This window comes from Danaus plexippus, chromosome 30, assembly GCF_018135715.1.
Source record: "Danaus plexippus chromosome 30, MEX_DaPlex, whole genome shotgun sequence".
NCBI classification, from domain to species: Eukaryota; Metazoa; Arthropoda; class Insecta; order Lepidoptera; family Nymphalidae; genus Danaus; species Danaus plexippus.
Genome location: NC_083557.1, coordinates 1,175,530 through 1,201,066, shown reverse-complemented (window position 1 = coordinate 1,201,066; position 25,537 = coordinate 1,175,530). Strand labels below are relative to the sequence as shown.

Genomic DNA, 25,537 nt, shown 5'->3' with positions numbered 1-25,537 from the left:
CATATAAACACTGCGACGTTTAGTAAGCATTAAAATTAAATCAATGCACATTGAATTAGTTAGTATACGTTTAAAAAATTTCTGTCAAAGGAATATTCCACACTCAAACCATTAGCTGGTTGGTATACTTTCTTGTGTTTAGTGTTATTTAAAAGAAAACAATTCAAATAATAATAAGTGACCACGAACGAAGGGCAGCGAACGAAATTTACCGCAAAGGTCACACCCTGCTGAGGTCAATTTTGGATTGACTGATTTTCATATCATCCAGTACAATTTATATATCACCGTCAGAACCTCGTGTTTGAGGTATTTTTTTTTTGAAGTTATTCTTTTAATTATAATAAATATTTAAGTATTTTATAATTTTGTGCCGTTTGTAGGAAACGAAAATATTTATATTTTTTTTTTTGTTTTTTTTTTTGTTATTTTGCAATATTTATTTCTCTTAAACGTGAATAGTCATGATTTATGTTTATTACAGTTTGAATTTGTATAAAAAATTCATTAGCGAACATGACTTTTTTGGAGGACAGAGATTTGGATAATGTTCCCAAAATACCAGAATACTATAGAGGGAAAGTTGTCTTCGTGACAGGAGGATCGGGTGAGTGGCTGTTGCTGAAATACATCCTATTGATATCATAATTATTTATTATCAGAGGACTTTTGATTGTTATTTTGTTATCCAAAATAGTTCTGCAATGTTTTCGAGATGTGATCACGGTTGCTGGAAAGTAACCGAAACGTCGGGATTATGTAGTTTTTTACAAAAATAAATCATGCGTAGTTTATCCAAAAAATATAAGTTTCATTTAAATGAATAAAACTCGCGAAAATCTTAGATCTCATTCTGCAATTATTTTCTTAGTGTCTGTCATTTTGTTACCATTTATGTAAAAAATTATTGCTCAAGAAACTAAATACGAACTCAATAATAAAAATCAACGAGTGATTACAACGAACACTCAATATAATCAACATTAATAAAAAAAATATTCTTTATTGATATAAAAATAAGTAAAATTGTTATAATTAATCAAGGTCTGAATAAAAGCGCGATATAATTTGTTCTTAAGAAGTAGGGAGTAAAACATAGACAGAAAAACAATTATCGTGCGTGGAATCCCTCCGCGTGGAAGAAGTGACACTTCGTAATGTTGTTATGAAAACAGAACCAAGTAAAAATTGATTTTTAAGTAATATTTAGTGTTTCTTTAAGACAAACTTTAACATTACTTACAAGTGACAATTTATTGCCTGTATGCGATCGAGCGAAACGCATTTCCTCTCGTTATGTCTCTCTTTATCCCACCCGGGAGCGCTAAACGTTTACCGCGACCTTGTTGGAAGTCGTTAAAGAACTTCCACTTCAAAAATTCACAATAGGCTCTTAGGTGTAATAAATATAAACAATGTAAGGGTGCACTCTTCAGGTTAAGAGGGGCAAATTTCCTGTTTGGAGGAAACGAACGTGTTTGGAAGTGTCAGGTTTAGGGGCAAGATAAAAAACTTCTAAAGGAAGTAAAATTTACAATGCATGTGATGGGAAAATTCGTGACTTAACTGACATTCTAGAAAGAAGACAAATAGATGTGGCTTGGCAGGAAAAACAGTGAAAAGTTATGAAAATGAGAGGGATTGGGACAGGATACAAATTATAGGAATTGGCTTTTGTGCTTGACAATGAGATGAATGAACGTGTGATTGTTGTTTAAATATAAATAATAGATAAAATTTCTTGCTAACGGCATTAAATTCTGACCTCACATATTCATTAGTCCACATATTCTTTGAAAATTGCTAGAATCATTTAATAAGGGTGTCATAATACTCAAATAGACTATTTCCTAATCAAGCGCTCTGAACTCAACATAAATATATTTTGTAAAACATAACCAGGTCACATTCTAGCCGTCAAACAGATTCCTTTTATTGAAATTAAATATTATTGTAAAAAAAAAGTCGTGGTGGCCTCGGGGTTAAAAGGCCCGCCTGTCATACGCGAGGGCGCCGGTTCGAAACCTGGCAAGTATCAATGTGATCTTTTCCGAGTCATATGCACTTTCTAAGAGTATTTAGACACCACTGACTGACGGTGAGGGAAAACATCGTGAGGAAACCTGGACTTATAGTTTCAAATTATAAGATTGAAATCGCCAACCCGTCCTGAGCATGCGTGATGATTAATGTTCTAACCTTCTCCATGTGAGAAGAGGCCTTTGCTCAGCAGTGGGCTCCGATAGGCTGATGATGAGTGATGAAGAGATTATTGTTTTAGTATCCAAAGTAATGCTAGATCTCATAAGTCTTCTGAATTGAAACGACCAACTTTATTATATGCCAAATTATTACGAGAGGATTGATGTTTTTGCGGGGTGCCTTTTTAAAAAGAAAGAAGTTTTTTGAAAAAGCAGTATCACAGAATCTAGGGTTTTGCTTGGGCGAAAAGTAAGGGACATCATATTTGCACTCCACAAACTACGTGATAAATGTTGAAGTTCTGTGGAGGGCGATAGAGGAGATCGTTTCTGATAAGTCGATCGCACAATATATTATGAAAGAGATATCTGTAAAAAAATATCTGCAAAATTATCATAAGACCTTAATGAATGTGTGTTTCTGGATGTTAGGCACTAAAAGATGGATAGGAAAATATTGTGGTGTGACATAAACGCGAATTAGTTCAAAGAGAGCTTAAAAATTGAACTGGTTATAGTAGGTTGGCATGGTCTGAGCGTTTTATGAGAAGAGAGACACACCATCAAGAGTCCTAAACATCTGTATGAATTTGGGAGGTTATGTGGTGTTTTCACAAATTAATCAGTGAAAATTATACAAAAGAATATGTTTATTATAGTTAAAAAACCTCTTTAAAATTATATCAACCTACAACAAAGTCAAAGATATAGTTTTTATAGTGATTTTTTGATTTTCTTTTAGTATAATAAAGATTTTCTTTGAACGGTGGTCCAAGTAGTGTCTTTTATAGAAATGATAACAGAAGTTTTAAGTAATCTCCCCTTGTCAAATAACATGATGCTTCAACCGCGGTGGGCGACATTAAACTATTAAAAATTGCTTTCATCCCTATAATGAGATCTAAGATTTTCGAGAGTTTTATTCATTTAAATGAAACTAATATTTTTCGGATGAACTACGCGTGATTTATTTTTGTAAAAAACCACATACTCCCGACGTTTCGGTTACTTTTCAGCAACCGAAAATTTGATAAATATTAGTTTGATTTAAATGCTTGTATCTTTGCTCACTAAATAAACTAAATGACAAATACAAAGCAGTTGAGTTATTAATACTTCCGTAATGATAAAATTTTTTAAACAATTTCTTATTACAAAGAAATTAAAACTTAATTCGACTTCATTGATATGTAATAATATTACTTCTACACGTTTCATAATGTTTAACTTGTTATTATTTTGTGCTCTATGCGTAGAGACGGTCAAAGTACAAGAGTTCGTTGACTAGAATAATTTAAAATTTAAATTGTTTGACTATTTTATTAATTACAGTTAAATATTCATATACATTGTTTATCATATAATATAACTTTAAACGATAAGGTTTATAAACATGACGACAAAAAAAAACGAAGAAATTTAGAAAGGTATTGAGTTTTAGAGACAAGAGTGAAGTCTCTTGAGCCTATCAATACATCCTATCTATGAACGTATAAAATATAATGAGAATTATATAACCATGAACAAAGATTTTTCGTTATTTACCTCTAACATCTACACAACAAGAAGTATATCAATTGGGAAGCTATTAAAATTAGTTATATATGTTTAGGTTTTATGGGAAAAGTTCTGATAGAGAAACTGCTCTACTCGTGTCCCGACTTGGAGAAGATCTATCTCCTGCTACGTCCAAAGAAGGGAGTTCAACCAGAGGAACGCTTGTCAGCTATTTACAGCTCTCATGTAAGCTACCACAAATATCGTTTACTTAGCGTGATTTAATTCATTGCTACGTCCATGATTTTGTTTGAAAAAAATAAATTCAGCTAGCGAGAAACTCTACCTCCTCCTGAATAATAATATGTTATATTTTCATAATTTATCTTGTTTCGTTAAAGGCACATTAAACTGTTTGAAGTGGATGGATCAAATGTATTTTGGTACCGAGGAAAGATTAATCGTTAAGGTTGAAAGGAGTACTTGTCATTTATGTATCTTTTGACCGTATAAATTTTGACCGTATAAATAAGAAATGTTGACCGTATAAATAAGAAATGGTGACCGTATAAATAAGAAATGTTGACCGTATAAATAAGAAATGTTGACCGTATGAATGATCACCGTATAAGTGTTGACCGTATATATGATATATATTTTCATAGTTTTAATTATTTCAGTGCTTCGATCGTTTACGTAATGAGCGCCCAGGAGTCTTCGATTCGAAGGTCTTCTTTGTTGCTGGGGATGTGAGCGACATCGGCCTGGGTGAGTCTGCGCGTGTTTGGATTTGATAATAAATTCTTTCTTAGTATAAATAATTTTATAACAAATTTGTGAACCTCATATAGTGAAGAAAACGTGCATTTAATACGATATTTTTTTAATACGTTTTTTGTATCTTAATTTACATATTTAGTTCAAACTAATTATAATCTTTGTACTTCGTCGTAACTCTATATACATATAGATTTTTTTTTTCAATTTTAATATATTTACATACATAAAAACCAATCATCATTTTAAACGCAGAAAAAAAATTCCAGGTCTTTCTGAAGACGATCGGGCAATACTTTTAAATCAAACACAAATTTTGTTTCACGTCGCTGCAAGCGTTAGGTAAGTTCGGTAATAGGTAATAAAGAAATATTTTAAATTATATATTGCCCTCGGATTGTTCTCCATCTATTGAATACAACAAACAACATTTATAAAGGAAAGAGTTCATAAGAAAGTATGTCACTATGGCGAAAACAGGAACATGTCGAAGAAAAAAATTGTTTGTATTGAAAAGTATGAGATTCTTCCATCACCTAGGAGTATCATACCCTCCGCGTATGCTGACGCTCCCTTCATTAAAGCCGATACACACAGCTTTGATACGTAATTAATACCCCTATATTGCATAGTAAAGCATATGTGCATAAGGGGGTCCTGACACGTTCCTAGTACGGTCTTAGTATGATACGTTGTAGAGGGTAGAGTCATAAAACAAACTTTTATAGTATATATTTTTCTTGGTTTAACTTTTAATTTTAATATTTTTATACTTTCATTGCGTAACATCTCGTTTTTGTGGTTATTTATTCAAAAATAAAACTACAATTTTCTGTTTTAAATAAAGTACGCCTTTGGTTTATGTTTATATAGGAATATATGTAAGGTCAACAAAAATCATTTTTACCAATAATATTCAGCATTCCGATAACATTTTAATTTTATTAAAAAACCTTATTTTCCCAGAAACTCATTGAATAGACTGAAATTAAATAATCATGTAGATATACAACTAATATTTTTTGGATTTACTACGCGGTCAGATGAGATGACATCTCGTCTCTATGATCACGGTTGCTGCAAAGTAACTGAATCGTCTTGCGTTTGGTGTTAAAAAACTATAAACTCGTAGTAGTAGATCTCATTATTCGTAGCGAATAGATCTCATTATTCGTGTAGATATAATTAATGTAAAAACTTGGAATTTAAAAAAAAATAAATAAAATTAAGTTACGTTACTACTTCATATTCCTGACATAAAAATCAAATAAGGTTTCTGTTTATTTTAGTAATTCCAATTTGTAAAATAAAACACCGGTGATAAATCTAAAACAAGACTATTCCATTAAATGTAATATTTTCAATTAGATTTAGATATACTAGAAAAAAAAATTACAATAATTATATTTTATTGACGTGTTGAAATGATTTTTTTTCAGGTTTGATGATCCGCTGAAGGTTGCTGTTAGATTGAACCTTTTTGGTACGAAACAAGTTGTTGATTTGGCTAAGGATATGAAAAATCTCGAAGTGAGTTCGTTTAAAGTTTTTTTATATAAAAGTTATAATAAAAAAAATTAAAAAATTTTGCCGCTTCTGTAATTTTTAATTTTTTTAGTTTTTATTTTGGTTTTTTGTCAGTATATTTTATAGATATGTTATGCTATATCATACTGTTTTAATTTCTCATGCATTCCCTTACAGTGGTTGGATTTATAACTGAAGGTCATAATTTTAGTCACATGTGTTTAATAGTATGAAATAATTTTTAACCGTAAATTAAAGAAATTTTGGAAGTGAAACTTGTAAACCTTTTACGGTTCTTGGGGGAGGGATGAAAAGAGACAGAGCCGGAGGGAATGCGTGGCGATCGAAAGCAATCACAATCAATTGTGACTTGTAATTAATGTTTATAAAGTTTGTCTTAAAGAAACCTTAAAAATCCCTTAAAAATCAATGACTATCTCTTCCTATTTTTCATTCCTTTACGAAGTTTCACTTCTTCCGCGCGGAGGGACTCCACGCACAATAAAAAATTTTGTTGGTAGAGTTTCGTGCATGTGTCGACGTCTTACGCAAACACGAACAGGGAGGTTATAGAAGAGATTCTGTATCCAGCTCTGGGAGACTGGAGGGAAACTCTGGAGATCTGCGAAACAGCTGACGATCATACATTAAAGGTTTTGACGCCGAAGTAAGTTTATTTAATATATCTTATCATACACAAGATATAAAATAACTAAGGTGGTAGAGCCTAGCTGTGCTCAAGTAACTACAGCTCTAACATAGGCTGGCTCGACCAGGGAAGTACCACTCTCTCACAGAAGATCGGCGTGAAGTAGTCCGTAATCGCTGAGTTTCGTCCTATGAGTGACAGAGACGGACATCCTTTTCCTTTTTCCTACCCTTTCTTCTTCCTCTCCCACAATCAAGGTTGGCAAAACATCGTAGATGTTGCAGCTGTCCATTGGCGATGGTGCCTACTACAAGTAGACCGTCTACTCATTTGCCACCATTGATATATTTAACAAAATAGTATATATATCAATACTATGAAATATTGCAGGTTTATAGGCGAGCTCCCAAATACTTACGTGTTCACGAAACAACTAGCAGAGCACGTGGTGTACGAACAGAAAGGAAAGATGCCAATAGTGATCGTGAGGCCGTCGATTGGTAAATATTTGTTTGGTGCTTGATGTGATAATATACTTAGTGTTATATACTATATAAACAGATGCGGTATGTAATCAAAATTTTCTTGAACATATCATTTTTACTTCATAATTTTGAAGAAATTTTTTTGACCTGAGAAATATACGAAATGTGTTGTAACAGATATGGGAACAAAGTTTATTTCCTGCGACAGACTGTATACAAAATACAACTGTCATCCGCCGTACTGCACGGAAATATAGATTAAATAACAACTTATATTTTATTCCGGTGTTCAAGCTACGTTAGTTGAAAGTTTCATCAAAATAGTTCAAGCATTCGTTTTCATGAAAGAGCAACCAATCACAATCCGAAACATAAATTGATATATCTTTAGAAATTTTCCTCTTAACAATATTAATAGTACAAAAAGCCAACCATTTTGTATATAATATAAATTAAATAGATTTAATTTAATACTATTTAAGTTTGAAATCTTCAGGATCATTATATAAAATCCTTTTCCTTTCTTTGGGGATTATATTATTTACTACCTTATTGCTCATTATAAACGTGCTATTAAAAAGGCGATCTCAACGTTCAGAATTCATCTCTATCAACTAACTTTCGGATTTTAAGGAGTATTATACACTAACCCGCACAGTATAGTGTTGTAGGCCGGAACCTATTCGTTAACCCAGGAAATTGGTCGATAAAATTGATATGATTGTGATTTTTTAAGTAATTCACCTCTTGTCTCTTAAATTTAATGTTATTTAAACCGTCATACTTAAATCAATCAATCAATCAATCAATCAATCAATCAATCAGATATTGTTTCAGGTTTATTATAAGAATCATTATATGAATATACTACGAAAAAGATCTTTATAAATATATAGCCATTGTGTTATAACAGGATAAATAAATTCGATAGATTTTTGTGGTGGATTGAAAATATATATAAAATAATATTACTATATAATATTTATCGATAATAAACAACACTATTTCGTCAAATACTTCCGATTCCAGATTTGCCATAATTAATCAAATATTCAGTAAATTACTCTTATTAATAAGTTATTAAATATGCTTCTATATATATATATATATTTTTGTATATTAAAAATTAAATAAAAAAGACTACGTGAGTGCTCTTCTTCATGTAGACGTCACATTTTAATTAACATTTTTGAATACTCTATCTGATAGAAGAAAAAAGGCTTTTCGATTGCTTGCAGACTTTTAAAATTAATTTACCACGCGTTTAAATGAAACTAAGTTTCTCGGATACTGCGAGTTTTTTATTATTTCATATCTACGTGACGTCGACATTTCGGTTCCTTTACAGCAACCGTGATCAGCAGACGAGATGACGGGCATTTATATAAACATTAGAGAGGCCACGAAACCTCTTAGCATTCAACGAATTCAGCGTACGGGGGATTGGTCCATAGTTGCAGGGAGAGGAGCTTCAACAGTGCCTGGGACTTGCGACCCAGGTGTAGGTTTAAACTGCCCCTAACTAACGCGCGTTAAACGCTCACCTCCACTGTCCAAGCTCCTCTCCCTACCTAACCATATTTGATAAGAACCTACTAGGGCTGCCTTCGAAGTACGTTCCAAGAACGAATTGATGTGAGTTCTGGACAGGCCCAAGTCTTTCAGTTGGTTGTAGAGAGATTTAGCCGCTATACCTCTCGCTCCCACTTCTACCGCGTATAAATCCACGACGAACCTATTTCGAGTTAGTTCGTTAGTGAGCTCGTAATACTTGTTAATCTTGATGGCCTGGTCTTTGGGGATGTTGGTTTCCCAAGGCACCGTAAGCTCAATCATCACAAAGCGCTTTAAAATTCGTGAATACATCATCATAAATTATCATAAACTGCTTGTGGAATTGAAAGCCTAGAGCCTCTAGCTCTGGGGCGTCTTTGTCTTTTGTAACGACGTCATCATGGGATTTCTCCAGGACATATCTCTTGGAAACTCTCAGGTGTTTATAGAGCTCCGATGGCCTTTTTAGACTCATCCCAAAACTATTACGATCCCCGAATAAAGCCGATGAATCAGCCGTTAGCGCGAGCCCGAGCACGGGCCACAAATTATTTATATATATATATAGATTAGGAGTCTTGTTGTGTTTCAGTTATATCCAGTCATTTGGAACCTGTACCCGGATGGATTGATAACTTCAATGGACCAGCGGGTCTCATGGCAGCGTCCGGCAAAGGTATTACGGAGAATATTTCAGCTTACATATATCTCTTAAAAGACTTTTTTCTTCCGCCATTTATTAGATATCTTTTAGATAATAATTGATATTGAAAATAGTAAGTCTTGTGATTCTGTTCAAATCATTCTCGCAAACTTTTGCAGTACAACTGTCAAAAATTGCTTGTGTAATCTAATTTAAATGAGGTTAATTTTGTTTTTTATTTAAATCCTGCTAAGGGTAAGTCAGTAATTGAGTTGTTTAGACAAAAATAAAAAATATATATATAAATAAATTCTCTATATACTCTCTTTAAACATACATATGAATTATAATACAATATCGACTTTTTTTTTTAATGAAAATCTGTTACAAAACAAATCTCATGAATCAACGATTTAAAATCAATAAATAATTTTATAAAATTCACTATTAGAGATAAGCTTGATATAACTAATATACATGTATATATGTACTATTTATTATGTACGAGGTCATTAAATTTTAAACTTGTCTTATATAGATGTTTTAAGAGCCTAGTATTAATTGTGGAAACAAAAACTACATATATGCTTATTCTATACGAACTGTTACCCAGGTATACTTCGTACGATACTATCGAGTCCGGAAATAGTCTCAGACTACATACCAGTTGACGTGGCTATCAAAGCTTGTATCGTGGCTTCGTGGGTGAGAGGCACCAAGAAGTAAGGTTTCATTCATTGTCTCTTACACACATATATATATATATATAAAAAATTCTTACATATATATATATATATATATGTAAGATTTTTTTTTTATTTCTACACCAATAGTCCCGGATATAAGCTAGTTTATGATAATATCAATGAAGTTAAATCTACCTCATATTAAATTCTACAAAAGACGTGGATAAAATACTAAATGCAAACATAATTTTTGACTACAAAAGCAGATAGCACATAGACTTAGATTAATACAATACATTACTTGATGTTAGTTGAGAAAAACAACTATATATATATACTATAAATCACATACTGCAGTTAACAGCTACATTAATAAATTCTCTAGAAGTTGTCATAAGAAATTACTTGCATACAAGTTTGTTTGTAAGTGAATATTTAAATTAAAACATATTTAACTTAATTAATTCCGATTTCAGGTTAGAAGCGACGGATGATATACCTATATATAATGATTGTGTTGGCAAATTGAATCACATGACAATGCAAGACATGGTGTCTGTGGGTAGTGAGATAGCACAGATTTTACCCTTGAAGAACGCGCTATGGGCCTATGGAGTTTCTATAACTACCTCCAAATTCAAATACAATCTCGAAGTAAGAATTCTGATTAGGTAAACTTAATTTGGTATATTTATAAGGTAGGTTAGGTAAACTTTATTAGGCACATGTCTAAGCTAAGTAAACGAGGTGAAGTTTTAACTTGAATAGTATCAGTTAAGCTAACGATCTTGCAGTAATTAATGTTTCTGATTAAGATATATTTAACCGTATGGTTAAAATGAATAAAATAACCGAGGTGAGATTTTTAAGTATTTAATAAACTCATGGTAGGTATTTTGACAACTTCTATATTTATAATGAGGTCTAAGACTTTTCGAATATTTTTCGGATTATACTAAGTACGCGTATTTTACTAGTTTGAAAACTATATACCCTCGACGTCTCGTCTGCCCGTGGTCACGGTTGCTGCAAAGTAACCGAAACGAACGTAAATAGGTAGTTTAAAACAATAAAATACGCGTAGTTATCCAAAAAATATTAGTGTCATTTCTACATTTATATGGATTGTTTTAAAGCGACTATTTTACACAGGTTCTCTTATTCCACATGCTACCAGCTCTACTCGTTGACATGATCTTGTGGATTATAGGAAAAAATCCCATGTAAGTATCTATATACCCTCAATATATAGTAAGATAAAGATATATGTAAATAAGACTATAAATTCTCGCTGTACGTTAAAAAGATATTAATTTGTTTATAATGTGTATTAACACTACCAACGGTTGTGCGGGAATTAAAACTTAATTGCGTTTCTGTGACAGATATGTTTTATTATAATAACTATAATTTACACGACTCTGTACTTATGTCAAAGTAATTATTATAAATGCACGAACCCGTGAAAGAAACAACACTCAAAGCTATTTATTTATTCCCACTTTTAAACAATCAACGTAACGATTTTGTCCCCGCGTGTTCTTGGACGGAAATTATAGTGTTGACAGCAGCGACACTGATGACATCTGAGCATGCGTTCAAAAACGCTATTAGTTCACCAACCAAATTACTCGGTAAAACTAAATGAAGAATCATACATGGACTTCATTTATATATATATGTAAATGTTAAGTTTGTTTGTGTATACTTCAAAAACTCAAAATGTTCTGAACCGATTCAGCTAGCATTTTGACGCGCTTTAAGGATTGCTTTTAATTTTCACGAGACTAACATACCCCTAAGTCGTGGCGGCCTGGAGGTTAAAGGCCCGTCTTTCATACGTGCGGGTGTGGTTTCGAAATCGGCAAGTACCAATGTGATCTTTTCCGAGTCATATGTACTTTCTAAGAGTATTCAGACATCACTGACGGACGCTGAGGGAGAACATCGTGAGGAAACCTGGACTTAGGATTTCAAATTATAAGATTGAAATCGCCAACCCGTCTTGAGCTAGCGTGGTGATTAATGCTCTAACCTTCTCCATGTGAGAAAAGGTCTTTGCTCAGGTATTCGCGGTCACAATTAGGAAAGTTCGAGGTCAATCTCTAGAAACTTGCGGACGTGGATTGCTTTTCACGTGGACAATTGAGTAAACACAAACAATGGGTAAAAAAAAAGTGATATACCGACAGTTATTGAAGAAATAAACATCAATAAAACGTATGCTATCTTTTGTTGTTGTTGTTGTTGTTCATGGGTGAGCCATGCAACCACAGCACAGCGTGGCAGGTCACTGCCAGTATTGGCGTTTAAAAACATGATTATGAGTAGAACCTTAAAATCAAGTTCCTTAATTTTGTTTTCTTTTTTTGGGAACATATAATAAAATATATGTTCATATCTTTTAAAATTTATTTATTTTTATTCAGTTCAAAGCAGCTATATACCTCTACTTATATTTTTGTGATCAGATCTAATACTTCTCACATCTCGTCTGCCCGTGATCACGGTTGCTGAAAAGTAACCGAAACGTTTGGAAATTTGTAGTTTTAACAAAAAAAAAGCACGCGTAGTATATCCGAAAAATATTAGTTTCGTATATATTTTTATTATTAAAGCAACAATAAAATTTAATATAAACAATATTTATAGCTGGCATTTCTAAAATATGTCGTTCCCGATACAGGAAGTTTAAAATATAATAGGATTTTTTATCTAACAACCGTATAAATTTCAGGCTGGTCAGAGTCCAGCGCCGTATTTACACAGCGAATATGGCACTGCACTACTATTTGACGAAGCAGTGGACGTTCAGTAACAGAAACCTCATCGCGCTGAGGTCTAAGATAAAAGATGATGATATGAGACATTTTTACTACGAAATAGAGAACATCGACAAGTACGAATTCTACAAGCAGTGCTGTTTCGGCGGCAGGAAGTATCTGCTGAAGGAGACCGACGACAGTCTAGAGGAGTCTCAAGCGCAGTACAAGAGGTGAGACCGCTGAACGCGTCTCAGCGACTTCTTCATCAGATTTTAGCAAATTTTTCGATGATAACAGATGGTTAATTGAGAGAAAAGTTATATGTGCTTATTTAATAATTGTTATTTTTTTTTATAATAAAAAAAAAATATCAATATAATAGAAAAATGCAATAATTTAAATCTAATATTTAGTATTAGTTGATGCTAGAAGAATAGTAACTAAGTGTTATTGTTACAGAATGGTTGTTTTGGACAAACTGGTGAAGATGACCTTCTACGGATGTCTTATCTGGTGGATCATGAGACGAGAATTCATCCGAGATTTCATACAGATCATCCATTAAAAAATATGCTGTCTCAATATATATAAATTAACATTAATTTATAATAAAAATTAAAAACGGCGTATAGTTTTTAATGTATTTATTATAAGTAGCTAACCAGTGACCGGAGCTGACGTCGTTTTGTATAACCAAACAACATCAGCCGACACTCCACGTTATATACATCACCCCATAAAAATAATTCTAAAGTATTGAGAACTATTTTAATAATTTCATGAGCATCCATCTTACTCTACTTAACTAATATTTACAAATTACATTTCATTACTAACTACAGGTAGCTGACGGTTTTTTTTGTATGTTATAAATTAATTATATATATATAAAAAATATTCATTTAAAATTGCACAATAAATTAAAACTATATATGTATGTATATATTATCTGTTGCACGTTTAAATTATTTATGTGACAGGTAATATTGTTTTACTTTAATAAAACGAAAGGTAACAAACACGATCAAGACATACATATATATATATATATATATATATGTTTCTACACTAAAACTAAACTCAAACAACTATTTACAGTATATATAAATACAATAAAAATAAACGACAGGTAAATTCTCACAGTTATAAAACTACAGGTAAGACGTATAAACACACTAACCACACAGTCGTCTGTATACGGCAAGAATACTTACACCCATAATAGTATTATTCAAATCAGTTGATATGTATGTACGTGTCTTTTTTGTCATCACCATCACCGAATTCATCATCGACGACCTCTAGATACTTGTAATATTCATCATCACTATCAGTCTGCCTGATCTCATGGTACTTGGTGATATCCCCGATGTACGTCGAGTCGCGTTTGTATGCGTTACTATCGCTCGAGTCCTCATTGTCTATCAACGAATCCTTTCTCTTCTGGAAGCTGTCTATCACGTTGTTGACTGACCCTTGGACTCTGTCACTCAACCTGTGACCCAGCTGTTTGAACCTGTCGCCGTGGGTTCTGCACGCTGTGTCGTCTGAACCATCGCCCATCGGTATCTCGCACGGGGAATAAATATCCTTACTATTAGCATTCATCCAGTTGAATTTAACTTTTTTTCCGCCGTTATACGTCTTATGTAACAGTTTGTAGATCATGAACGACGTCGCCATTATGAGCGCAGAACCGGATATAAAGCTCAAATACATCAATGATTTCTCTATGAACGGTAGAATATTTAAATATATTTTAAACTTCTGCTCCATGGACGCCGGCAGTGTGTACATTCTCTGCGATTAAATATAATATGTATATAATATATATTTGTATGACGATAATTAAATGTATATAGTACATATATATAGAGATATAATGACTTATTGCAAGTTAAATAAATTATAAGGTTAAAGAGAACAATGGGGACATAAACGGACCTTTATTGTTAGACATAAATCTCAAGTACTCATAAATATTTATTTACTTAGATGATATTATACTAGCTTTTAACTGCGGTTTAGTCCGCAAATGTAGTATTATTTAAAGTAATATTCAAACGAGACATAACAGACATTCAGACGGACAGATTTTTATTAGCATTGACGACATTTGTTATGGATTTCACAGCAGAATAAAATTTCCTCACCAATAAAAGTCACAGGTTATAACATGGGAGGGAACATTGGAGAGGTCGAATCAAATAATATATTATAATTAAACAGTGATTTACGATATATTCTTGTTAGTAATATTGTATATTAGTGTCACACTAAACCATAAAATATATTACGTCTGTGTCTAGAAAATTCAATGTCAGGATTATCGGCTTAGTATTTATTTATAAGTTATTTCGTTTGGGGTTCGTGTGTGTTGTCATTGAGGATATTTATTGATTTTTTTACTTACGATATCAAACCACAGCATCGGTAGGTACATGTTTGAGAATTTCCCAGCGTTCGTTATCATTGAGAGATCTCCAAGCGCCATGTTGATCTGGAATTTGGAACTGATGTCCAATGGGAGACCAGAATCTGGTTGGATCCAAAACCTGGAAAGATTATAATCAAATATATATATATTTATATATATATGTATATATAACTATTTTTATACGCAATTTAATAAAACAAAGTGTAATTAATAATATCTATTTTATATATAACATACTCGTATAATCAATTGTCAGCGCCATCTATCGTCTGTGTAAAGAATACACACTACATACAATGTCTATTTGTTCGTACAAACTACACCGAATTAATGGACGGTTTTTATTCTGATGTTTTGAACTGATTTACTAAAATTAAATTTAAATCTTATCTTTTTAACTCGAAACATGAAACAGAATAATCTATGACTCATTCTTTTTATTTTTGATAGATTAAACTTTGTTATACAAATCGATGTATCACTTACTCAGTCTTATGTTTCTCTTCGTCTGGTTGGAGACCTTCCACTTTGCTGAACAGGACTTCCTCTCCCTTGTAGAAGTGAGGGTAGGACAGAGCTATTGGGAAGCCGTAATAGCAATCGGTTACATCTATCAGACCCTCCGGCAGACATTTACCTGTAGGGAATTTGAAATGCTACGTTTATTACCCTTACCCGAGTCTAAGTTCAGGTAAAAGTTGTAAATACAATCTGAATATTCTTAGTTATAGCTTTAGTTACATGCTATATATATACAAACATATATATTAGTAAGTTAAGAATTTATGTATTCAGGTTTCCAATTAGGGCATACACTTCAGTATTATTTCGATATAGCCTAAAAAATTTTAATTTCCATAGAAATATCTTTAGCAATATCAAAATTTAAATTCCTATCGTTAGAGCAAAGTTCATTATAGGACACAAACATTGCAGGTTCGAATCCCGATTGTGGTTTGATTTTTTTCTAGTATTTTTATATTTTTTATATATAACTTTATTTACCTAATCTACAGAAGCATTTGTTTTCTTCCAGAACTTTCCCGTTATCCAGCATATGTTCTGGGAAAGTGTATTTGTATGCTCTGAAGCCGTTTTTGATACCTTCTTCAACTGGGACCTGGAATTAATCCAGATGTTAGTCATGTTTTGGAATTTTATGGAACAAATCGTATGGAATCTATCAGCTATCAGGATATTAGTCTTAATTAAATGAATTTAATACTTTTCTTAATTTGTTTTTTGAGGAAATAGGTATATTTTGGGTTAAATTTTTATATTATATTTGTATGCCATATATCTCACCAGAGGTGCGGCTCGGCACAGACTCTTCCTGTAGAATAAGCTCGAGTCGTTCAAGGTCAATGAACCCCTAAATTTAGTGCCATCGGACGCGTACTGTATATTGGAACAGTGTTTACCGTCCCAATGCGGCAAATCAGTCGATCCCCGATAGGTGTCTATCAAACCGCTGAGAGTTTCATCGTTTTCACCGGTAAATATAGTCTCGTAGTCTCCATTGAAATCGTACATCTATTAGAAATAACAATGAAGGCTAATCAGCTGATATTTGTGTTTGCATTTAATTTTTTTGGACGATTTTATGAAAATTTCACTATAATGGTAAATTATATGAAGAATTTAAATTGATAATAAGATTAAACGAAGAGATCTACACTTTTGTCAGTAATTAAATCTCAGTTTAGCAATGTTTTTATAAGCAGATTTTACCTGAGTATTAGACCGTAATATTTTCTTCAGGTAAAAGTTATAAATAGGTAAAAGTTATAAAAAAAAGTGATAAAAAGTTATAAATAGGTGATTTTTTTACGTTAATCCAGAACTCACCCTGTCAATGAGACCGAGTTTATCAAAATAGATCCATCCCGGTAGGAACGTGTTCCCCAGCGTCATGAGCTGTGACTCGTATCCCATCATGAACTCCTTAGCAGTCATTTTCGCTATCGGCTGGCTATTAGTGACGCTGATCAGCTGATTCAAACCCAATTGGGACCAATAACTTTGCTCAGATACCACATCCCCAATTGACTGTAAAAAATATATATTTACGTGGTTAAATAAGATAGGACTTTCTCGGACATTCATTTAAATTAAACGAATATTTTCGATTTACCACGTGTTTTTTATTGTTTTAAACTAACCTGTTATTTTCGTGTTGTCTGTCAGTGATCACTGTTGTTGCAGTAATCAAAACACTATGATTTTGTAGTTTTAAATAAAAAAAAAAAAAACGCGCAGTGAATCCAAAAATATTAGTTTTATTTTACATGATTACTTGATTTAATTATTATTTGTTTTTAATATTTCGTACAAATTTTTCAATCACAATTGTAAAATGAAAATGTCCTTATATTTGACATTTAGTGATAAAACACATTGTTGTATGTGTGTGTGTGTTTTATGTAAGTGTGTGACGATCATTTGTTATATATATAATGTATTTATTACATAGTAGTATATAAAAATATAAACTTATTTCTCTCTAAAGACTTATGTAAATATACGTATAAATACTATGATGACTATTATTTTTATTTTATAACCACTTACAAGTTCGGTTGTGTAAAAGTAAATAAGGCGAAATAGTTAAAATACTTTCTATTTCTCTAATTTTCATGACATCGTTTTTTTATATCGTTGATATTTTTAATATATATATATATATGAGTTGAGTTAATTTCTTGCGAAAATTATTAGGCATTAAATTAGTTTAATCCATGCCTACTGATAATTGAAATATTTTTTCATTCCTTTATTATATTCGCACGTGACTGAGACTGTAGATTTAGGATACACCCTTCATACATAAAAATTTCATCAATCTTTATAATGTTATTCCTGTCGAAAACGTTTGGTTGGACATTATAACAACTTTCAGTGTTGCGTCACGTGATGCGGTGCACTCGTACTAAGATTATTAATGAAATAAACCAACGTTAGCCCGCGACGTTAATCACAAAACTATATAAGTTTTTCACATTTATATCGTAAAAGAATGTTTTTGAAATGTAATTGATGATAATTTTAGAATCTGATTGTCTTTTTGTTCTCCGATATCTCTGTAACGATTCGTAATAAGCAAGGTGATCGCTCGTTTGATTTTTATGTAACAAATACCCGTTTTTACCTTTGTTAACGGAACAATAAATATGAGGGTAGTGTAATAAAAAATATACTTCATTAATATAACAAAAGTAAAATCGCTTGTATGTTGTTATGTTTAAAATGAAAAAAAAAAATTATGAAACAAATTTATATATGTCGGCGCAACGACATTTAAAAAACCATTATAAAGGGTAGTTGTTTCATATGTATAGTTGTTTCATATGTATTTCACTTTAGAGGGTAGATGTGACATAAACAATGTCAAGGCGTTAGTAATAACTTTAACAAAATTATTTGTTTTATAGATCGTCGTACGATTTGTATTGAAGGAAAGTAAATGGCAATTCGTATCGTGATTTGTAATATGTAAAGATAAGTTATTTTGTGAGTTTTAGTAAAACACAAACTTAAACAGTAACCATTTTGTAATCAATGTTATTCAATTATGATTTCTTTAAATTTTAAATGGCAATATAAAGTTTAGTTGGTTTAATAATTGATTACGAAAACTTTTGTAATGATTACTGTTTATTTGAATTACTACGAATAATCTTTGTAAGTTATTATTTAAAATTAAGAGTAAATGTAATGACTCCACGAAAACCATTTATATTCGGAGACATCTGTGGCGAGGACACAGTGGTGTGAGAGCTATCCAGGAGAAATTACTAAGTGTTAGTTAAAGTTGAAAATAAAGTGGTGCGAGTAAGTGAGAGTGCTTTATTGGCGAAAATGGATAACCTGATAGGTGGAAATAGTGTTATGTGACGATAACATCGCTGACGTCACAGCTCCTAATAATCAACTTGGACATGGCTCTTCGACATCAGAAGCGGGATTACCTACTTCTACTCGTCCATCTGACATTACTGGAGGCTCTGTTGCAGTGGTAAATACCGAATTATTATTATTATTATTATTTTTCACAAATGCTAAAAGTGATAAAGCGTATGTCGATCGTATTCCTGGTCAACCAGAAGCCAAAATTAAAATTACTGATACCTGCCATCATATGACCGGGACATGAATGTTGGAATCAGAGAATGGTGTCAACATATTACAACTGCAATGGAAACCTATAACTTTACTGATTACGAAATCAGAATGAAGGTCCGGAGTCTACTCAGAGGACGCACAAAGTTATGGGTTGACAATTGGTTAATATTTACAACAACGTGATCGGAATTGCGGGATGTTTTGATTACGACTTTTCACATCGAACCAGAGACTGGATACTCGCGGGACATCGTTCGTTTTAAAGAACATAACTATGATAATACTAAGGATACGCAATTTTTGTCACAAGCGTGGGTTCTATGGCGACGTATAAGAAAGGCAGTGATTGTTGTGTAGGGGATGAACGACTGCGAATCGAATTACTAAATGTTAGAGCGTCATCAGTACCCGAATTGATCTCTGTGGCATCGCCGATACGATACGTGAAACGGTCTCACCTTAATACATTGAATACATTACAAGGAACTATAAAACGAACAAATTTAGTACGATATTTGACAGGTCTGAGACAATTTACAGTAGTGTCGCTATCAACATTAACAACAGTATGCGTTATAAATGATCTTCGAATAGAGATTCAGTTTCATATTGTACCTGACTGTGAAATATGTTCAGATGTTTTAATTGGAATGAATTTGATTGAAAACACGAATTTTAGTGCGATAATAAACTCGCATGGTGCTATTTTTCTTCACCAACCTGCTATATGTCATGTGATGTCTAGGAGTGATAAATTTAATAATTTAAATTGCGACCTAACTGATCAAGATCTAATAAATAGATTAATAATTTTGCTCAACAAATATGAAAATCACATGTTAAACACCGAAGTACTACAAATACGCTTAAAAGATAACGATAGATATGTAGAACGTAGACCATATCGATTAAGTCCAGTGAGGAGGGAAACAGTTCGTTCAATTATTAAGGAATTACTTGAACATAAAATTATTCGAGAAAGAAACAGCACCAACAGAGCTGTATACAGATGATAGTAGCATTGGATACGGAGCAGTTCTAGCTCAGATCGTTAATGGGCGCCGTCATCCAGTATGAGTAAAAAAAAAAAACTACTGGCGCGGAGAGCCGGTACCGGTACGGTTATGAGCTCGAGACTCTGGCAGTAGTACGGGCAACAAAACATTTTCGACACTATTTATACGGTCGAAAGTTTAAAATTGTAATGCTTTGAAAGCATCCAAACATAAAAAGGATTTACTTCCGTGAATTCATAGATGTAGAAACCCATCTAATGAAATATCTGTCAATATGATAAGCAAAGACATGGAATGGTTACAAATAGAACAAAGACTCGATGATTTACTTCGTCCTTTAATAAGATAGCATGAGCAGATACCACGCAGCCGCAAACTATACACTAAGAGAAGGTGTCCTAAAGAAAATTTTAACAGATCCTGTGCTTGGCCAACATGAAGTCATAGTCGTTCCTATCATCATTTCAGGGGAGTATAGTAAATTCATTTAAATGAAACTAATATTTTTCGGATATACGCGTGCTTAATTTTTGTTAAAATTACAGGCTCCCGACGTTTCGGTTGCTTTTCAGCAACCGTGATCATGGGCAGACGAGAATTTAATAAATTCATTTCACACCGCATTACATCACCCAGGATGGGAGAGAACTCTTCAAAAAATAAAAGACATATGTTTTTGATAAAATGAGTACTTTAATCAGAAGATTTGTTAAACATTTTATAATTTGCAGAACATCAAAAAACTCGTCAGGTAGCAACAAGTACGACTTCATCCAATCCAGAAACCCACGGCAGCATTTCAAGAAGTACATATGGATATTACCTGGAAATTAGGAACTAGGAGTAGTGAAGGATCAGTCTCGCAGCCTTGAAACGATTAGTACATCTTTTTGGAACACCAGTTCAGATCATGGTTGATGGAGGTCGAGAGTTTCTTGGTGAATTCAAAGTTTATTGTAACCGCTTTGGGAGCAACATACATTCAACCGCACCAGGAATAAGCCGAGCTAAAGGACAGCTTGAAAGTATCATGAGCACTTTAAAAAATGCCCTAACTATTATAAAAATTACACTACCGAAAACTGGCAGACTGCTCTTGAAGCATTGCAACTCTCGTTTAATTGCACGCCTCATAGTTACTGGAGTTGCACCTCTAACTCTTCTCACTCGTCGGCAGCATTGTGTGCCATCGGAACTATTAAGGTTAATTGATTTTGAGAATGAATTTATAAATTTTGATGTATTGGAGGAATATGTGCAACAGAAAATGTTGGCTTCGGCGGAATATGATAAACAGAGTTTTGAAAAAAAAAAAAAAAAATTAAGGGTAAGCTACGTTCATTTAAAAGAGGTGACTATGCACTAATCAAAACTAATCCTCGTAAACAAACTTCTTTGGATCTGAAAAATACTGAACCATACGAAATATACAAAATATTGGAACGTGATCGTTACATGCTAAAACGTGTAACCGGTAGAGGCCGGCCGCGTAAGTTAGCTCATGATCAATTACGTCCAGCACCAAATCCAGCAGCAGCAGGAACCGTGTCGGCGGATCAGATTGATGATCCTCCACATTACGACAGTCCCTTAAATGTTGAAGCTTCTGAAAATTTAGAAGTTGAATCCAATGAACGATCAATAAACTTGGTCCAACATTCATTGCTTAGTAAAGTATCAATTTATTGACAATTGTCTTTATCAAAAGATCTCTCAAGTTGAGGAACTTGACATGAGGTCAATAAAAAAAAAAAATTTTTAGAACCTGTACTAAAATATTACCTTTCTTCAAATCTTTTAGAGCCTCTGTGGACCACGGACAAAAGTCCTAGACCACAGCATCGACCTACCTCAATCCCTTAGAGCCCCTGTGGACCACGGCGTACAAGACCGCCCAGACCACAGCAACATCATAAAATCAATATCCTCTGTGGACCACGGCGTACGAGACCGCCCAGACCACAGCATCGACCTACCTCAATCCCTTAGAGCCCCTGTGGACCACGGCGTACGAGACCGCCCAGACCACAGCAACATCATAAAATCAATATCCTCTGTGGACCACGGACAAAAGTCCCAGACCACAGCAACGTCATAAAATCAATATCCTCTGTGGACCACGGCGTACGAGACCGCCCAGACCACAGCATCGACCTACCTCAATCCCTTAGAGCCCCTGTGGACCACGGCGTACGAGACCGCCCAGACCACAGCAACATCATAAAATCAATATCCTCTGTGGACCACGGTGTACGAGACCGCCCAGACCACAGCATCGACCTACCTCAATCCCTTAGAGCCCCTGTGGACCACGGCGTACAAGACCGCCCAGACCACAGCAACAAACCCACTTCAATAAAAGTAAGCAAAGATGCGTGGAGCATTTTGCGTAAAAAAAAAAAACACAAACACAGGTTCAGAGAATCCAAGTGATCTCTTTAATACAGCGTATGTTGATACGTTGATATATCACAACAAAGTAAAACTGGTGCAGGGCACGCACCAGGCCGCAGAATGGCCGTGTCGGCGCAACGACATTTAAAAAACCATTATAAAGGGTAGTTGTTTCATATGTATAGTTGTTTCATATGTATTTCACTTTAGAGGGTAGATGTGACATAAACAATGTCAAGGCGTTAGTAATAACTTTAACAAAATTATTTTTATTGATCGTCGTACGATTTGTATTGAAGGAAAGTAAATGGCAATTCGTATCGTGATTTGTAATATGTAAAGATAAGTTATTTTGTGAGTTTTAGTAAAACACAAACTTAAACAGTAACCATTTTGTAATCAATGTTATTCAATTATGATTTCTTTAAATTTTAAATGGCAATATAAAGTTTAGTTGGTTTAATAATTGATTACGAAAACTTTTGTAATGATTACTGTTTATTTGAATTACTACGAATAATCTTTGTAAGTTATTATTTAAAATTAAGAGTAAATGTAATGACTCCACGAAAACCATTTATATTCGGAGACATCTGTGGCGAGGACACAGTGGTGTGAGAGCTATCCAGGAGAAATTACTAAGTGTTAGTTAAAGTTGAAAATAAAGTGGTGTGAGTAAGTGAGAGTGCTTTATTGGTGAAAATGGATAACCTGATAGGTGGAAATAGTGTTATGTGACGATAACATCGCTGACGTCACAGCTCCTAATAATCAACTTGGACATGGCTCTTCGACATATATAAATTGATATATACACTTATATCTTGCTAAACCTCTGCCCTTTGCATATAAGGTGCATATTTCATAAGGCTTACAAGTATTTTTCGAAGGTAAAACGAAGGATGAATTCCGATGTTTCGCAAAGAAATTTGAACTTTATTTTATGTTAACAGATTTACGTGAAAGAAACTATAAGCTGTCAGCGTCATAATATTAATAAAACAAAGAAAATTAATTTATTAAAACATAACGAAGGAAAATCAGATTAAAATATTTTTAAGGAATTTTTGTTTAGTATAGTAGTGAGTAAATTTAGTAACATATGGGACACGATAGTTGAGTTGGATAAGTGGCTAGAATGATGTAAAATAATTTTAAGATTCGATTCTTAATTTTACGATATATATATATATAAATTATTATGTATTTAAAAATATATGTAAATAAAGATATTCATAACATTTTATGATACATTATGACATCAAAACTTACGAAATCATTTTCATAGTAAACAAGGATTGTCATTTTAAGTGTTTGAATGCGTTTAGCCTTGACATTGATATATATATCAAAATTAAATTATATTGTCTGTTTGTAGTATTAAAGTAAATGCTCTATACTTATATATAAAAAACATATTGATTTTTATTATTAAGACATTCTTATTTTAGAACCTTATATAGCCAATGCATATTATAAAACAGAGTCCCTCGCCGCGTCTGTCTGTCTGTTCGCGATAAACCGAAAAACTACTGCACCGATCATCAAACAGTTATCACAACTCGATAGTGTGATTCTCGAGGAAGGTTTTAGAATATAATTTGTTAAATTTCTGTATTTACTTGTGTGTAAATTAACGATATTTGTTGAGGATGTCGTGAAAAAAACGGCGTCTGTCAGCTTTTAACGAGAACGTTGCCTAAAGCCTTTGAGGTATAACAAAACCATGTATGGTGGATTTATGTATCTTTTATAGTTGTATAGAAAAACCCGCGGTGACATATGTCTATCTCTTAAGGATAAGATATTATAAGCATTTTACTAATTTTAAAAATTTGCATCCATGACGCGTCTATAAGAAAGTTATTTACATAAATATTGTATAAAGTCTCATCAAAATAAATTACTTCGTGTCCAAGCCTACATCTGTATCTGTAAATTACTTTTTAAATCATTAAAATCGGGCGTACCATTTGAAAGTTATCATAATATAAGTTTAATAATTGTCAAAATTAATTAGGCTATATTATATTATTTGTAAAGAGCCCGTGCGGAGCCGGGGCTGGTAGCTAGTTGTTAATAAAAATTAAACTTTTAGAGAACTAGTATCGTATACATTAAAAAAAAAAACTTAATTTAATTTAAATACATTATACAACTTGATTTAAATTAACTGACTACAAACGAAAACAATGTGATCCGTAAATTAAATTATCAAACGAAATCATTAAAAGGTGTACCAAGCATTTTGTTATGATAAGAATGCTTTTAAGTTAAATAATTATTATATAAGGTATAATATATTTTACGAACATCGCCGGGGCAACGCCGTTGTATATATAGTGAGTGAGGCTGCTGTCTCCGTGGAACGCACTCCTGGCTGTGAACCAGAAGGTCCCTGACGTCACACAAGCATCGTGACGTCATCGTTATTCTGACAGAAGAACAGACACACACTCATATATATATTAATGGTATTAAGCAGGTTATTTTATTAAAATACTATTTTTGTCTGCGACTTCGTTCGCGCTGACATCAGGACTAGGTTCGTAAAGAAACATATAAGCGTGAATTTGATTCTGTTATAAGTAGACGGAATTTCTGTTAAAATTATATCCTATGTCTCATTCTGATATCTATTATATCACTGAAGAGTTTCATCAAAATCATTTCAGTATATTTTCCGTTAAGAGCCACAAACATCCTTACAAACAGGCGTGTTATAGTAAATAAAAATATAATCATTGGTAGTTTTCGTCTCGCTGGCTTTGTACTACCACCCTT

At 33.0% G+C, this 25,537-nt stretch overlaps 2 protein-coding genes across 3 annotated transcripts in view; one reads left to right on the top strand and one right to left on the bottom strand.

Annotated features, from left to right (window-relative positions):
- The first annotated feature begins 53 nt into the window (after positions 1 to 53).
- Positions 54 to 13,410, top strand: LOC116776676 (fatty acyl-CoA reductase 1-like). Its single transcript, XM_032669927.2, has 14 exons — positions 54 to 309; positions 485 to 607; positions 3,814 to 3,944; positions 4,379 to 4,466; positions 4,745 to 4,817; positions 5,915 to 6,005; positions 6,524 to 6,669; positions 7,042 to 7,151; positions 9,283 to 9,366; positions 9,947 to 10,055; positions 10,496 to 10,673; positions 11,172 to 11,242; positions 12,757 to 13,014; positions 13,244 to 13,410. Exons 2-14 carry the CDS (start codon positions 517 to 519, stop codon positions 13,347 to 13,349), a joined length of 1,536 nt encoding a protein of 511 aa, XP_032525818.2. The 5' UTR covers positions 54 to 309; positions 485 to 516; the 3' UTR covers positions 13,350 to 13,410.
- Positions 13,411 to 13,413: 3 nt separating this feature from the next.
- LOC116776478 (scavenger receptor class B member 1-like) overlaps positions 13,414 to 25,537 on the bottom strand; it is a 46,361-nt gene continuing 34,237 nt past the window's right edge. For both annotated transcript variants that reach the window (XM_061525471.1, XM_061525470.1), the window contains exons 5-10: positions 17,070 to 17,270; positions 16,527 to 16,754; positions 16,227 to 16,341; positions 15,708 to 15,858; positions 15,198 to 15,339; positions 13,414 to 14,584 (exon numbers count right to left, since the gene is read on the bottom strand). In XM_061525471.1, coding sequence (XP_061381455.1) covers positions 14,021 to 14,584; positions 15,198 to 15,339; positions 15,708 to 15,858; positions 16,227 to 16,341; positions 16,527 to 16,754; positions 17,070 to 17,270 — 1,401 coding nt within the window. In that variant the 3' untranslated portion in view covers positions 13,414 to 14,020. The remainder of the gene's footprint in view (positions 14,585 to 15,197; positions 15,340 to 15,707; positions 15,859 to 16,226; positions 16,342 to 16,526; positions 16,755 to 17,069; positions 17,271 to 25,537) is intronic.

What these genes read in the sequence shown, in the direction of transcription:
- LOC116776676 (XM_032669927.2), top strand. Translation starts at nt 517, where the DNA reads ATGACTTTTTTGGAGGACAGAGATTTGGATAATGTTCCCAAAATACCA. An exon ending in CTTCGTGACAGGAGGATCGG is followed by an intron (nt 608 to 3,813) that starts GTGAGTGGCTGT and finishes ATATATGTTTAG; the next exon opens with GTTTTATGGGAAAAGTTCTG. An exon ending in AGGATATGAAAAATCTCGAA is followed by an intron (nt 6,006 to 6,523) that starts GTGAGTTCGTTT and finishes TTTTGTTGGTAG; the next exon opens with AGTTTCGTGCATGTGTCGAC.